This window comes from Porites lutea, chromosome 11 (genome assembly GCF_958299795.1).
Source record: "Porites lutea chromosome 11, jaPorLute2.1, whole genome shotgun sequence".
NCBI lineage: Eukaryota > Metazoa > Cnidaria > Anthozoa > Scleractinia > Poritidae > Porites > Porites lutea.
This window is the reverse complement of record NC_133211.1, coordinates 300,318-315,545: the sequence shown is the minus strand read 5'-3', so window position 1 is coordinate 315,545 and position 15,228 is coordinate 300,318. Positions and strand designations below refer to the sequence as shown.

Here is a 15,228-nt window from a genome sequence, read left to right as displayed (position 1 = left end):
CCGAGGAAGGCGTGGTTTCACGATTGCGTGGCGTGGTAAATCAGCTGAAGATGAACATAGGTTTGATCTCTGATTCGATCCCAGGTCTCATCTGGACACGATTTGCGTAACGCTTTACTCAGTGCCGTAGCAAGGTTAGATTTATTGGGGGCGGGGGGGCAATCAGGAGCGCCGAAGGGGCGAGCTGCTAGGGTAGTCTTGGGTATGCTCCACCTGAAGGTTTTAAAATACAAGGTCTCTGAAATATCATTTTCAGCCTTACGAGAGCATTAATTTCCAGTAATTTTTAACTGATATTTCTTTTTTTAAGCCATAAAAAAATAAACATCACGCTTTAGCGAACCGAAATAAACCCAATGAACCGTAGAGCAGCGTCAAGAGCGTGGCCGCTGACCAAATTAAACGTGCTCGTCAAAATATTAAGGGGACCCAGGCCCCCCCGGCCCCCCCCCCCCCCCCCCCCCCACGCTACAGCACTGTTTCAAAACCAGGTATTCCATTTCAAGACTGGCAAAAATATTAAATACATCAACACAGTACCAAGCTTTTCGCGAAAGTCCACTTTTCAGCATAAAACATCCAAATCTGGCCATTTAATGTAAAATCAGATGAAAAAAATAGGCAAAAGGCAATTTGTAGGTTTTTGATTTAACGGTTACCCTGGCTTCTGTGTGAGAGAAACACCCGGACACAATTTTTTTTTACTTTTCGGCAGGTCGAAAAATTGTCCGCTACCGCACAAACTTAGCCTAGACTCAGATTTTCTCATAGTTGTTGCATTAATTATTCCACTATTGTTACTAGAAGGATGCGGTCGTTAGTTAATACATTTAGTAGAGGAGACTGGTTAGGAAACCCGGCAAACATCAAAGTTGAAAATAATGGTGCTGTAGGTTATGTTGGAAGCTCCCTGACCGTTAACCTGCGAGGGCATGATCTCAGGCTACCTGACCGTGAACAATCCTTTCTTTTTCTGTTCATAAATTATGACTGAATAAATTAATGCAATGTTTCTATTGGTCAAAAACTCCAAAATGATAGGAATGCTATTGAACTTTGTGCAAGGTCAGGTCAAAAAAAGCTAACAAAAACCTAGGGTTTAATTAACTATGTTCAGTAGAATGCTTGAGTGAAAGACAAACAGTTTAGAGAGATTTAGGTATTAAATTAATATTTCTTTCAGCTTAAATAGCTACATTTATTTCTGAAGAAGCTTGCACTTCTTTTGCTGGTTAGACTCACTTTTGTTGTTATTTCCGAGAAAACGGTGAACCTGATTCTTTACAAGCCCCGTGGCCGGAGTTTCTTTCAGGTTTCCTCGCCATCTGTTTCCCCTTATCTTTCTTTATAATTCAACTTTATTGATATGATGTGCGATATGGTGTATAAATATGAATGAGTGAATTTTTTCCGCAGAATCGGACTACACCCTCTTATTAGGAAATCAAAAGGTGGCTTTTCTGGCTGAAGCCCTCGTTTCTCGATCCTTCCGCGTTCGTTACTCCATCGCGTTTGTTGCCCAACTTACTTTTAAGAAAAATAGGAAATCGTACTAAGATGAAATAATATTTTCCTGCAGCTTTAGACTTCCAAAAAAAAGGTAACCAAGTGATTATCGACTTTATGACGTCATCAAACATTTCACTTCAGCAGCGCGCGCGAAATTTCCAACTCTGCACGTGCAAGCCGAAGCAAGATGTCTCCCACTACAAGAAAACGCGCTAACCGTCCAGATTATGTTCCAAGCGTTATTGAGGCAGTTAAAATGTTAGCTAAAGGAAATGGCCATGGAGCGTCAAGGCAAACTATTGTTAAATACGTGGAGGGAAGGATGGAGAAAGGAACAAAGGTTATAACTTCGCAGATGGTAAAGTCGGCCATTATAAGGGCTTTGAATTCTGGTTTGTTAGTTCATTCTAGCGGAGTTGGGTTAAATGGCTCATTTATGATACCCGAGAAGTCAGTAAATGGATCAAGAGGAACTTGTCTGGACAAGCAAAAGCCTATCATGACAAAAGAAGCAAAGTTGCGGAACATTTCATCCCTTGCGGGCGAATTTCCATGCGGGCCAGATCATCCTCATGATAGCACAGTTCAGACTGTGACTACCAAACCACGGCGTAATTCTAAAATTTTAGTACCGTTCGTCGACGCTAAGTCATTACATCAAGATCAGCTTGAAAAGGAAAGCGGGCAAAAATCCAGTGGCCTGAAGGCGATCTTGAAAACACCAACTCAAAGGAAATTTGCCGCGAAACGGAAACAAAAGAGGGCGGGAAGAAAGGTGAAGTTTTGTTCTCCTCCAAGCGTCTTTTTGATTTCACCATGCATCAAAAGAAGATCAAAGAGAAAGAAGTAAAGTCATCATTTCCTGCCTGTGATCGTCCTCGTTTTCGGTTTACATTACGGATTTGAAGTTGAGTTTCTTCACTGCATACTATACTGTGTGGACTTGTTCATACGCAAGCCACTACTGCCGCCCGGCTGTATGCCTCGCTGATGTTGTGTTGACGTGCTACCGTAACCATAACTGCCCGTTTAATCAGTTCCTACTCAAAGAATCAGCTGATCTTTTCATGAAGGAAATTCCAACTTTAAAAAAGGAAGCAGTCTGTAGATGAGTTTGAAATGCAAAGTATGGTGATGTGTAAAACACTTTGTTAGTTAATTGTTAAATAAGCGTCCACTCTAGAAAGCCTTTAAGTGCCAGTTCTCCAGACTGGTCTTCATACTTGCCCTCCTCAATTTCATGGAGAGAATTTATTAAAAGATCAAAGCATTTTCCCTTTGGTGATCATTTGATGGATACTCATAACCTTTTCTTTTCATTATGTGTGATACTGATAGAAGAACATGGATGTTGGTCACCATTGGGGGGTTAAATACTCTGAGAGCTGATCATTGTCATATAAAAAACAAGGTGGTAACTGTTAGACAACTACTGAAGTACACCAGAATCCCAAAGAGTGGTGGGGACAGTGGGCTCATGTTAAGCTCACTCCATGAGTTTGAAGTAGAAACTGCAAATAACAGTGGTGAGAGGGGCCCCAGCAGGTTTCTTAAGTCAGGTCATCCTGTCATTGTCATCATCCTTAGTGGTTTGAGCATCCTGCATCCTGGCATATTTTCAATCCCAAGTCATGTCTTCATTTTGCTTTAAAATGCCGAATCCCAGTCTTCAATAGGGCAAATCGCAGGTTCTAAGAACTTTTTACAGACCCTTGGTCATTTTGCATTAAAACTATTCAAAGTGCAGTCACTTAAAATGTCACCCACTAAACAGTTGAAGTATCACCCCTGTCACTTTAACATGGAAAAAGCACCCCTGGCATTGAATCTGGAATATTAAGAGGTAGTGCACGTGGAAAAACCATTTCCTTAGTAAGAAATGTTTAAAAAAATTACCCACTTTTAGTCAAGGATAAAAAGGAAACAGTTGGATCAAAGAGGACCGAATTATGGAAGTCTTAGTAGTATTCAGGAGGCACAAGATGAGCTTAATTTTATCATGATCTTGAAACATCTGAGGTTCTAATTACCTGGCCCCAGATGTTCAAAAGCTGGATAGTGCTATCCATCGGATAAATCTCTATCCAGTGGATAAGTATTAGGGAAACCAATTGTTTTATACACTGGATAGAGATTTTTATTGAGGTATACAGTGGATAAATGCTATCCACCATTTGAACAACTGGAGCTTGGTTTTCACAGCTTCATAAAACACCACGATTCACCTGTCAGGTTTGTTTCTCCTACAAATAAACAGTACCTATATGGCTCATGTAAGGGGGCTACCCCCCCCCCCCCCACTAAAGTCCCTAGAGATCATTATTACTGTACTGGATAAAAATAGTTGACCTGAAAGTTAGGGTAACTGAATAGTGAGCAAGTCTGACAAGTCTGCTTTGTTGCTGTTACAGAGTACCGTAAAATTCCGAAAATAAGCCCCTTCAAATATAAGCCCCCCAAAATCATAGTGGAAAAAACCCTCTGTTTAATTCCCCCTCCGAATATAAGCTCGCCAGGGGGGCTTGTACTTGGAATTTGCCCTCCAATACAAAGTAAAACAAAGCAAAAATGGTAAATTTTCTTCCCACTACAAGCTAGCCCAATCAATTTTGAAACACAAATTTCCCTCCCTACATAAGCCCCTCCAAAAATAAGCCTCTCAAAAAAGGCCTTTGAAAAACATAAGCCCCAGGGCTTACTTTCGGAATTTTACGGTATTATGTCTAACAACTTAATAATAAGTGTTTCTTGAAAAGATGTGAATAAAGGTATAATCCTTATTAGTCAAACAAATGCCTGTCTTTAGCTTTTATTGTAATTATAATCTTACCGTCTAAATTTTTAATCAGTGAAAAAGAGACTATTAAATTATCTTTATTTTTAATCCACCAAGAGCACTTGGCTGTTAATTAATAAATTAGTTTAACAAGTAAAACCTTCACTCTTATCTTTACTATAATTGAATTTTTCCAGCTGGGATTCCACAAAATGGTGAATTCCTTTGAATTGATGCTTTTTAACTTTAGGCCTTATACCCTGACAGCAGAGGTTTCTTCTGAACGTCATTTTTAGCATGTACAAATTATTTTTTTGTGCCATATGAATATTAATAGTGCAAATAACTTTGTACATGCTGCTAATAACCATGACAGAAAAAGACTTCTGCTAGGAAGGAGGAGGAGGAGGCCCTTCTAACAACTGCATCAAGGATGAATAAAAAAAAAATGAAAAAAAAAGAAAATTTCCCAAAATCTGCTGGGATTTGGATGTAATTTTCCTGTGATGATTCAATGCTTTCAACTGATTGAATTCTGTAGTAAATTCATTAATTACAGGCATTATGCGATTATCAGTGTGACTTTCTCCAGGGGAGAAAGTCACACTGATAATCCTCCCCTTTCTCCCCCTCCCCCATGTAGTATCCCTATAATGACCTACAAGGGGAGGCCCTGCCCAAAACAGGGACCTTTTTCCGGCTGTATGAAAGGGTAGGGATTGCACTAGGCATTCAATACATTGTAACACCTACAAGACTGGTTAAGTAAAACATTATTAACAAGATGCATGTAACATTTCAGTGGTTCACAGAATAGAGAAATTTCTAAGCATTCTTATTTAGGAATGGAGTCGATTGAGCGCACGCTAAATAAGTACGCACTTCAACTACGTGGTTATGCTTAACTGCATGGCCATCAAGAAAGAAAAATATCACTTGAGTTTACGATATAAATAAAGCAGAATAGGAGAATTTCAATACCAGAAAGCAGAGGAACTTTAGTTATGTTTAATAAACGAGCGGGAAGGTTTTATTGGCATAAAACCAGACCCGCGAGTTTATTGAACGACTTCAAAAACATTCCTGGAAAAGTGTGTTTCAATGGAGTTGCTAACAATGACGCTTTTGTGAACGCTGGAAATTAGCCCCGGGGGGGGGGGTACTCCCGCGAATTTTGGATAGGGGTGTGCCGCGAAGGTTCGTGAACCCTAACCCTATTTAAGGACTAAGAAAGCGAAAACTGATACCCTTTTTAAGGCTCAAAGCTGAAAAATGACACCCTATTCAAGGAAAAAACAAAATTATTAATAGCATGAAAAGGAAAACTTTATTTAAAAGGTCTAGATAGCAGCAACAATATAGATAGTCGTATAAACATAACAACTTTCTTTAATTTTCCAGACATGTTTCGACGGTACATCCGTCATCTTCAGTGTTACATATTTTGAAATCGCCGTTGAATTTAAAGCGCGCGCGATCTTACAAAGTTCGTTACATTGCGTTGTCAATATTGCGTACTAAAACAAAGTTAAATGAGTGACGCTTAGTTCTTTACAGGGAGAGAGTCAGGTTAATGTGTTAATCATAAAATGGGAGAAGCCCGATCTCAACCAGCAGGTGAAACACATTAACCTGACTCTCTCCCTGTAAAGAACTAAGCGTCACTCATTTAACTTTGTTTTAGTACGCAATATTGACAACGCAATGTAACGAACTTTGTAAGATCGCGCGCGCTTTAAATTCAACGGCGATTTCAAAATATGTAACACTGAAGATGACGGATGTACCGTCGAAACATGTCTGGAAAATTAAAGAAAGTTGTTATGTTTATACGAAAACTTTATTTCTTCTCTGTAACATTGGATGTATAGCATCAAGCATAAAATGCTAGAATAAGCCTAGTTTAATAATATGCAATCATAACCGGTGGGTGTTTTCATACTCCAGCTTAAGATAACACAATTAAGCTACCCTATCTAAAGACCACACCAGGGACACAGGAACAAAAGGGTCAAAAAAGATACCCTATTTAAGGACCGAGAACGTCAAAAACCATACCCTTTTCCGCGGCACGTACCTATATAGCCCATATATGGGAGTACCCCCCCCCCCCGACCCCAGGGAAATTAGCATACCAAAAAAACATTCTGTATGAAATTATCATGTAAGAAAATCAAATCTCACATGTGTTTAGAAATTTTCCAGTCTAGGAACGACACTAACCGAAGAGGACATAGAGTCTTGTTCCAGAGCTTTTTGGAAGCCTAAAAATGCCAAGGAAGAGAGGAAGTTAACTAAAAATGGTACCCCAAAGTCAACTATTCCACTGAAAAATTTTTCTGCAATGGCCGAATGCTAGGTAAAAAAAAATCCTGCAGTACTCGAGACCTGCGTATTCACAACTGGCAAGTCTTGAGTGCAACGCTTGGACACTGCTATAGGCAATATTACCGCTGTGTCACTGAACTTTTGGCTGATTAAATTGGTGAAAGAACAAAGTTTAATTTTTTGCAATATTTACTGCGTGTTATTTAGAAAGAACATTAAATATTCACCCACCATTTGTTGTGTCAGTTGCTGTGCTGATAATAATATTAATATTCATAGGTCGCGTGCTCATTATAGGCCTGAGTGGGGACCATACGAAAGTAAAACGGCGACGACAACCAGAACGTCAAAAAGTAAAAGGTTTAGTGAGCAAAAAAGAAACAAAAGAAATAAACTCCGCACAACACGTGTTAGTGTATCACACTTTCTATAATTTTTATTTGCCTTCATTGAACAACTATGACGTGAAGTGAGACTTATGGTTTAGTGTGTCTTTCGGAGCTTGGAGGTGGTGCCCTGTTTTTGACCTAAATCTAGCAGGCTGAACGAGTTGGGATAATCGCGAAAAAGTTTCAAAATACCGAAATCAATTTTTCAGGGGTGTTTTCACTGGTGTTGCTGTTGTCAGATCATGAAGTCCCTAGCAACCACCCCGGGCGCTAATTCGAGCATCTACTATATTTCCCTGGAGATACATGCGATTGGCTGATTAGTGATCATGTGGCCATATAAAATTCAGCAATTCTCTGCCTTTAAAGTTGTCTTCTATTTATTTTTCTTTCTGTGACTGTATAATATTCAGCAAAACAATACTATTTCTGTACAAATCACTCATTAACAATATAATAATTAAATTTGTCAGCATTGAAATTTGTGTTCTTAATTAAGTATACTTTATTCCTTACAAACAACAAGTCATTTACAACCCCTAACACCAGGTCTATTTTGTGACAAAACTAATGTCCAAACTCTGTTGTAAGTAGTGTGACGAAAAATATGTTAAGCTGTTGTTACCAATATTAATTAGTTGTTGTGACCAATTGAATGCATCTGACCTCTAACACCATAAAACCTATCCCCTCTGATCTGCCACCATACCACCAGGCTAAAGTAAAATAACGTAGAACCAGGGTCTGATAAATATTCCGTGACACGCATCCATCACCTATTGGTATCTGCTTCAGAGCTGATATCTCTGTCCAAGGTGACGTTAAAAAACCTGGAATTGCAATTACTTTGGTGATGCGCGACACGTATATCACCTATTGTCATCTGCCAGGTTGGTGTTATAAAACGTAGATTTGGAGTCTTTGTTTAGTATTGCGTGACATTTGTCACATACAGGATGAGGTCTTTTTGAGCTGCTTCCTAACGCTGATTTAGATGTACATGGTTCACAAAATACTTTCCCACAATGATGGCAGTGATGCTGTGCAAAAAATGTAGAAAAAACAATTAAAAAATAGATTTATTAAACCCCCAAAACCCATCGAAAGTTTTTTGTTTTTTTTCGCACTTGGGTATTTTTTGGGTGGGTATGTGGATGTGCCGCCCGGGACTCCAAATTGGCACCCCGTTCTAAAACAAACTTCCCCTAAAATTGATACCCCGTTCTAGAATTCGCTCTAAAACTGATACCCCGTTCTAAAAATGGGCCAATTTTTTATACTCCGTTCTAGAAAGTTTGTAAATTGAAATAGCCCTGTTTGTTTAAAAAGATATTTCTTTATTTGTGCGACTTATACATCGAATAAATGCTTCTTCATAATCAGCAACAACTAAATAAATAATTTCAAATGGCTGCTTACAAAACTGGAGCTTTCGTGCGTTCGAAATATTATACCCCGTTCTAGAAAACGCCTTTGAAATGGATACCCCGTTACTAAATCAGGAGCTTCAAAATCACGACCCCGTGAGGCGGCACATACCCGTATAGGTAATGTATGGGAGTACCCCCCCCCCGGGGACATTTCAACTGACAAGACTGTAAGATACAAAAAACGCTAAACGACGTAAACCCGACGCAAACTGGGTCACGAATATTTTTTCCCGTCCCTTAGACGAGACTGAAACACAAGTACTTTCTTACGGACTTAAACACTCAGTCACACCTAAACAAATACCTACTGAGGCTATTGTATCTAGGGTTGAGGCCGTTCTGTCTCGCCAACATGAGCTATCAGAATCGACCAAGGATAACATCAGAGGTAGAGTGACCTCTACTTTACAATCAGCCTCATTACCGAACAGTAACTTGACTCCTGACGAACAGAAAGCACTTAAACGACTGAAAACATACGAGAACATAGTCATACTGCCCGCAGACAAGGGACGGGTGACTGTTGTTATGGACAAGACAGACTACAACGACAAAATGGACTCGCTTGTTAACGACAAACAGACCTACGAAGTACTTAAACGAGACCCGACACCCGCACTGCAACGCAAACTTAACGACAAACTGCTTACACTGAAGAAAACCGACATGATCGACTTTCGACGCTATAACAGACTGAGGTGTAGTGTTCCGCAGCCACCCAAGCTGTATGGACTACCAAAACGACACAAACCTAACATACCTATGCGGCCCATAGTTTCTTTCTGTGGGTCCTGTTAAGGATTATTTCTTGTGCCTTTTTTCTAAAAGAATTGTTTGTAAGAGCGAACCGGAAGTGCATTTTTACCGGAAATTATGTTACGCGCGGGAAGATTGACAGTTTCAAATAAAAGTCCTCGGATTCAGGGGAGAAGCGCTTACGCCATAGAAAAAAAAGTCTTGTGTGGATGTTGAGAAAGTTTAAGAACCTAAGGAGAAACATTTCTGAAGTTTAGGAACCTAAGGAGAAACATTTCAAAATTTAGGAATTTAAGGAGAAACATCTCTCGTCCTTCGAGCCGGATAAAGTGGATTAAAAGTTGGAATTTTCAAAGGAAAACGGTCTTGGACGTGGAGGATTTGTGTGGCGTGAGTTGACAGTAGTGTTGTTTTCGTCAAAGGTGAGGAAAGTTTGTGGATTTTACTAAGGAAATCAGTGGAAAAATGTCGGACAACGAAGCAGATTCAGCCGAAGACCGTATGATGAAAGTGGAAGCTTTAAAAGCAGAAAAACGGAAATTAAAAGGGGCGATAACAAGACAGCTAAATGAGTTAGCGAGTCGGGTTGCTGGCGTCAGGGGCGGCGTTGAACCAAGAAGTTTTGAAGAAATTGAAGAAATTAAGGTGATTCCATAGTAAAAGAACCTAACATAGATTTTAGCTAAAACTTGGTACACTGATGTAACAAGTCAAGAAGATGATAAAAAAGTAATAAAAAGTGGGGGTCACCGTGCTCGTTTTGACGTCACAATGCTGACAAATACGGCTATTTAGGACCCTTTTACAAAAACCGCGGGCAGCGCAAAACTAGACAAAAAGGAGAGATTTTTTCGATGATGCATGTGACATCACACAGAATTTGACTTTAATGTATTGTTTATCCACTTACGTACCAGAAAAATGCCTTTTAATGCCCTTGCTTTTACTTTACGCTCCAAAGTAGAATTAAATTGGACGCGCGCTTTTCGACCCGTGATGGCTCAATCCGTACAATATAGGAAAATTGCCAAAAAACTGAACATAGATTTGTGCCAATTTTTTTCTCATCGAAAGGAAGCACTGTCCTTATTAAAATGATAAAATAAAAAATGGGGGTCACCGTACTCGTTTTTGCGGTAGAGTTGCAGAAAGTGCGCACCAAACGCATTTTCTCCGATTTTTGAGAGAGGACTGGAGCAAGTTCCAAAATAGAATGTATGTGAAAGGTGGAAGAAAGTATTAAAAAATCCGTTTTTACAGAATTTACATCGAGATATCACATTTAGGACACAATGTGATAAAGAAAGTGTTTAAATGAAAATCAAAGTGAGTAAGCACAAGTTAAACATCCGCTATCGAGGTTCTCCGAGGGGAGGTCGACTTCAGCAACAGGCGTACTGCTTACGTTATGCACATTCCCAACACATTGAGTCTCACCCCGGCAAGAAACAACAGCAAGCAAAAATTCCAATAGCGTTTCTTTTCGGTCAACTCCATTTTAATAATATTACTTTACATGCTCTTTTTTACGGCGGCCATCTTGTTATGCGCAGTAAGAGATGCGCTGTGCAAAACTAGGGAGTCACCTTAAAGCTACTTTGGAGCGTTTGGAAAAGATTAAGGAAAAAACTTTCGAAATACTGGAAGAATTACGGACATTGTATCAGGAACTAAAGAACACTGAAATGCAAGTTAAAGTCGGGGATGAAGCGGATGAATTAAACGAAAGAATTGAAGGTGAAGCTAGCGCCGCTCGTCGCGTCTTGACTTCAGTAACACGGAACACACGGCCGGTAAGTCCACCATCTTACTCGAGTAACTCTAACACCAGTTTGCCACAAAGGAAGGTTGATAGTGGGATGAATAACCTAGAAAGAATTCGCATTCCAACATTTAGCGGGAACAAAACTGAATTTCAGCACTGGAATGCAACATTTACGAGTTGCGTGGATGCAACTGCAATGTCTGCTCAGTTTAAAATGTTGAGATTGCAGGCATGTTTAGCGGGCGAAGCTTTAGAAACGATTAAAGGTTTAGGATATTCTGAGGCTGCTTATGAAGCTGCTAAGTCGAGGTTGTTGAGAAAATACGGGGGAAATCGTAGGGAAATTCAGTGTCATGTAGACGAATTAATAAAACTGAAGCCAATCGGAGAGGAAAATTCAAAAGAATTGGAAAAGTTTGCAGACATGTTGGAGAGGGCAGTGATAAATCTACAGGAGAACAATAGAGCGGCAGATTTAGAAGCGGGAACTTTGTACACTATCATTCTTGAAAAACTGACAGAGAAATTGTTATCTCAATACATTCGCTGGGTAAAAGAAAATAGAAGGGTCGAGTCTCTAATTACACTCAAAGATTGGACTGCAGAAGAGGCTGAATATCAGATTCAAGCAACTGAAATTAAACATGGTTTAAAATCAGGAAATTCAAGCGGCAAATTTCACAACTGAAGAAGTAAGTCTTTTGGAAGTAACCGAACTGATGACAAAAAGAGGGGAACATGCAAAGTATGTGGAGAAGGCCATGCTGTATGGAATTGCGATATCTTTAAAAGTAGAAAAATTCAGGAAAAATGGGCTACGGCGAAAAAACTAGGACTCTGTTACAGATGTTTGGGTGATGATCATCTGGGAGGGGAGTGCCCAAGAAGTAGAGTGTGTAACATTGATGGTTGCAAGGACCGACACAACCGGTTGTTACATGGGAATCGAAATGGAAACAACTCTCAGTCTCGACCCGTGGGAACTCAGCCTCAAGAAACTCAGCCTCAAGGAACACGGCCTCAGGGAACCCAGTCCCAGTCAACCCAGCTTCAGTTGGCCAGGACAATTCAAGGAAGAAGGGAAATACAGTCAAACAGAGATGACAACATTCTGTCACAAGGAACTCGAGAACAAAGCGGCGGGCTTAGCACGGAGGGGGATGCTAACACCAATTCAACTTCGCTAAAAATACAGAAAGCAGAAAAGGTGGCACTGCGAACTGTTCCAGCAATCTTGAAACATGGTAAGAAGAGAATTCTCGTCAATTGTTTCTTGGATGAGGGAAGTGACACTACATATGTTAATGAAGATGTAGTTGAGGAGCTCGGAGTCAAAGGGGAGAAAGAGTTGATACCTGTGAACGTTGCTAATGATCAGGAAGTTCGTTTTCCATCCATGACATTCACTATTGAATTAGAGAGTGTTGACGGTAGTGTGGACGCTAAGATTGTAGCACAGTCTTCTGAGAAAATCTGCGGTGGGATGAAAGCAGTCGACTGGGTTAGGATTAAGGGCAATTGGAACCACTTGCAGGACATTCCATTCCCAAAGCTTGCGAATCGGGGAAAGATTGATGTGTTGCTCGGAACTGATAACTATCAATTGATGTACCCCAAGAGAGAAGTGATTGGTGGAGCCGAGGAGCCATGTGTACGACTTTGTCCTCTGGGGTGGACGGCAGTGGGGAGGATAAATATGGAGAACACAGGAGCAGATCACAACACCAGTTTGTGTCATACTTTTCGCATGCAACAGTTTGGAGAAGTGACACCGACAGTGGAACAGTCAGATGATTTGAATCCGTTGTTGAAGAGATTCTGGGACCTGGAAACCATGGGAATTACACCTCCTAAACCGGTTATGACTACTGATGAAACAGCAGCCTGGCATAAAGTGAGCAAGTCAATCAAGTTCGAGAATGATCATTACGTAGTAGCTGTTCCTTGGCGGAATGAGCGACCAAGCCTTCCAAACAACAGGCCGTTAGCTGAGAAGCGCTTGGAGTCCACAGAGCGAAAATTGGCAAAGAATCCAGAAATAGCAGAGTCCTATCAGAAAGTCATTGAAGAATATTTGGAGAAGAATTACATCCGCCGAGTGCCGCCAGATGAGCCGACACCCACTGAAGAATGGTTACTTCCCCATTTTCCCGTTGTGCGTGCTGACAGGACTACAACGAAAACGAGGATTGTATTTGATGCGTCAGCTAAGTTTCAAGGAAAGAGTTTGAACAGTGAAGCGTTACCGGGACCGAAACTGCAAGCGGACATGTTTAGCATTCTCGTCAGATTTCGAAAGGAACTGGTTGCCCTGGTGGGTGACGTAAGTCAAATGTATCATCAGCTTGCCCTTACTCTTGAAGACAGGCCACTACACAGGTTTCTATGGAGAAATATGGATCAGAGCAAGGAGCCAGAAGTTTACGAATTCTTGAGATATGTGTTCGGAGGGTGTTACTGTCCTTTTTGTGCGCAGTATGTGTGGCAGAAGCATGCGGATGATCACAGAGCAGAGTATCCTCTAGCAGCTGAAGCGGTGAAGAACAGTTGTTATATGGATGACCTGATGCCTTCAGTGGAAACGGTGGAAACAGCAAAGGATATGCGACAGCAGTTAACCGAGCTTGGAGATAAAGCAGGATTTCACATTCGCAAATGGATCTCTCAGAAGCCTGAAGTTATCATGGACATATCTTTGTTCCACCCCCAGACGGATTGGTATTAACAAAGAGGAACGTGCTGGAGAAAACGGCCTCAATTTACGACCCCTTTGGATTTCTGACGCCCTTCGTAGTGCGAGCTAAAATGCTGATGCAGGAAGCTTGGATTGAAGCTCTCGGATGGGATGAAGAATTGCCAGATCATTTTAAAATGGAATGGAAAAGATGGTTCGGGGAACTTGGAGAACTTGGCGCGGTCCGTGTTTTACGATGTCTGAAGGAAGACAAGGAACTCCAAGATGTTACTATTCACACGTTCAGTGACGCGTCTGAGAAGGCTTATGCCGCAGCAACGTACGTTCGCCATGAGTATGAAGATGGAACAGTTAGCACAAGATTAGTCGCAGCAAAGTCAAGGTTGGCGCCATTGAAGGCCATGAGCATTCCGCGGTTAGAACTCATGGGAGCACTGACTGGTCTCCGACTGACATGGAAGATATGTGCAGCACTGGAGCTTCCTAGGAACAAGGCCACATTTTGGGTGGACAGCGTAAATGTCGGGTTTTGGGTCCAAGGACAGAGTCGAAATTTTAAACCTTTTGTATCCCACCGGGTTGGGGAAATTCATGACGAGAGCAGTCCAGACCAATGGCGGTAAGTTCCTACGAAACTCAACCCTGCGGATCAAGGGACTCGAGGAGCTTCAGTTCAAGAGCTAGTTAAGGATGACTGCTGGTGGTATGGACCCCCGTTTCTAAAACGTAGAGAAGATGAGTGGCCAGAGAGGAAATTTGGAAAAGCTCCAGAAGCTTACAAAGAAGTTAAATCAGAGAAACGAGAACAGCTCGTGGAAAAGGAGTTAAGCATGAATGCACAGAGCTATTACGTGGAAACAGTCAAACCAAAGAGCACACCAGACCCAATGGAGTATTCAAAATGGTACAGAACCAAGCCAAACGGAAAGCTGGAGATCGGAATGTCTTTGGTATGGGTGACTGGTTGGATTAATCGATTCTTAGCAAATGTCAAAAAGCCTCAAAACGATCGAGAAAGTGGGGAGTTGAACCCAAGGGAGCTTAATCAGGCAGAAGAGCAAATCATCAGGGCGGCTCAGCAAAAGTGCTTTCCTGACGAGATAAGAGCACTTGAAAACAACAAGCCTCTCCCTAGTAAGAGTACGTTACTAAAGATTACACCAAAGTTATGTGGGGGACTCCTTCGATCAAACACGCGACTGCGATATTCAGATGATTTGCCAGAAGAGACGAAGTTTCCAATCATCCTTCCAAAGAATCACATCGTTACCAAGTTAATCGTGAAGTATCACCATGAGAGGGAAGGTCACGAGATGGGAGTGAACTTTACATTAAACCATTTACGAGAGAAGTACTTTGTGATTCAAGGACGACAACAAGTGAAGAAATGTATCAAGGAATGTGCGGAATGTAACCGAAGATTCAGGGACTGTCCAGCACGACAACAAATGGCACCATTACCTAGAATTCGATTAGAGATGACTCAGAAACCATTTGCAAATTGTGCGACAGATTTTGCAGGACCATTCTACACGATGCAAGGACGAGGTAGACCACGAGTGAAGCGCTACCTTTGCTTA

At 41.1% G+C, this 15,228-nt stretch overlaps 2 protein-coding genes across 2 annotated transcripts in view; one reads left to right on the top strand and one right to left on the bottom strand.

The window, feature by feature from the left end:
* The first annotated feature begins 1,658 nt into the window (after window positions 1-1,658).
* Window positions 1,659-4,354, top strand: LOC140952355 (uncharacterized). Its single transcript, XM_073401776.1, has one exon. The coding sequence runs from the start codon at window positions 1,697-1,699 to the stop codon at window positions 2,357-2,359; it is 663 nt and encodes a 220-aa protein (XP_073257877.1). The 5' UTR covers window positions 1,659-1,696; the 3' UTR covers window positions 2,360-4,354.
* Window positions 4,355-7,023: 2,669 nt separating this feature from the next.
* LOC140951777 (rab GTPase-binding effector protein 1-like) overlaps window positions 7,024-15,228 on the bottom strand; it is a 49,496-nt gene continuing 41,291 nt past the window's right edge. The window contains exon 22 of the mRNA XM_073401125.1: window positions 7,024-8,042. Coding sequence (XP_073257226.1) covers window positions 7,872-8,042 — 171 coding nt within the window. The 3' untranslated portion in view covers window positions 7,024-7,871. The remainder of the gene's footprint in view (window positions 8,043-15,228) is intronic.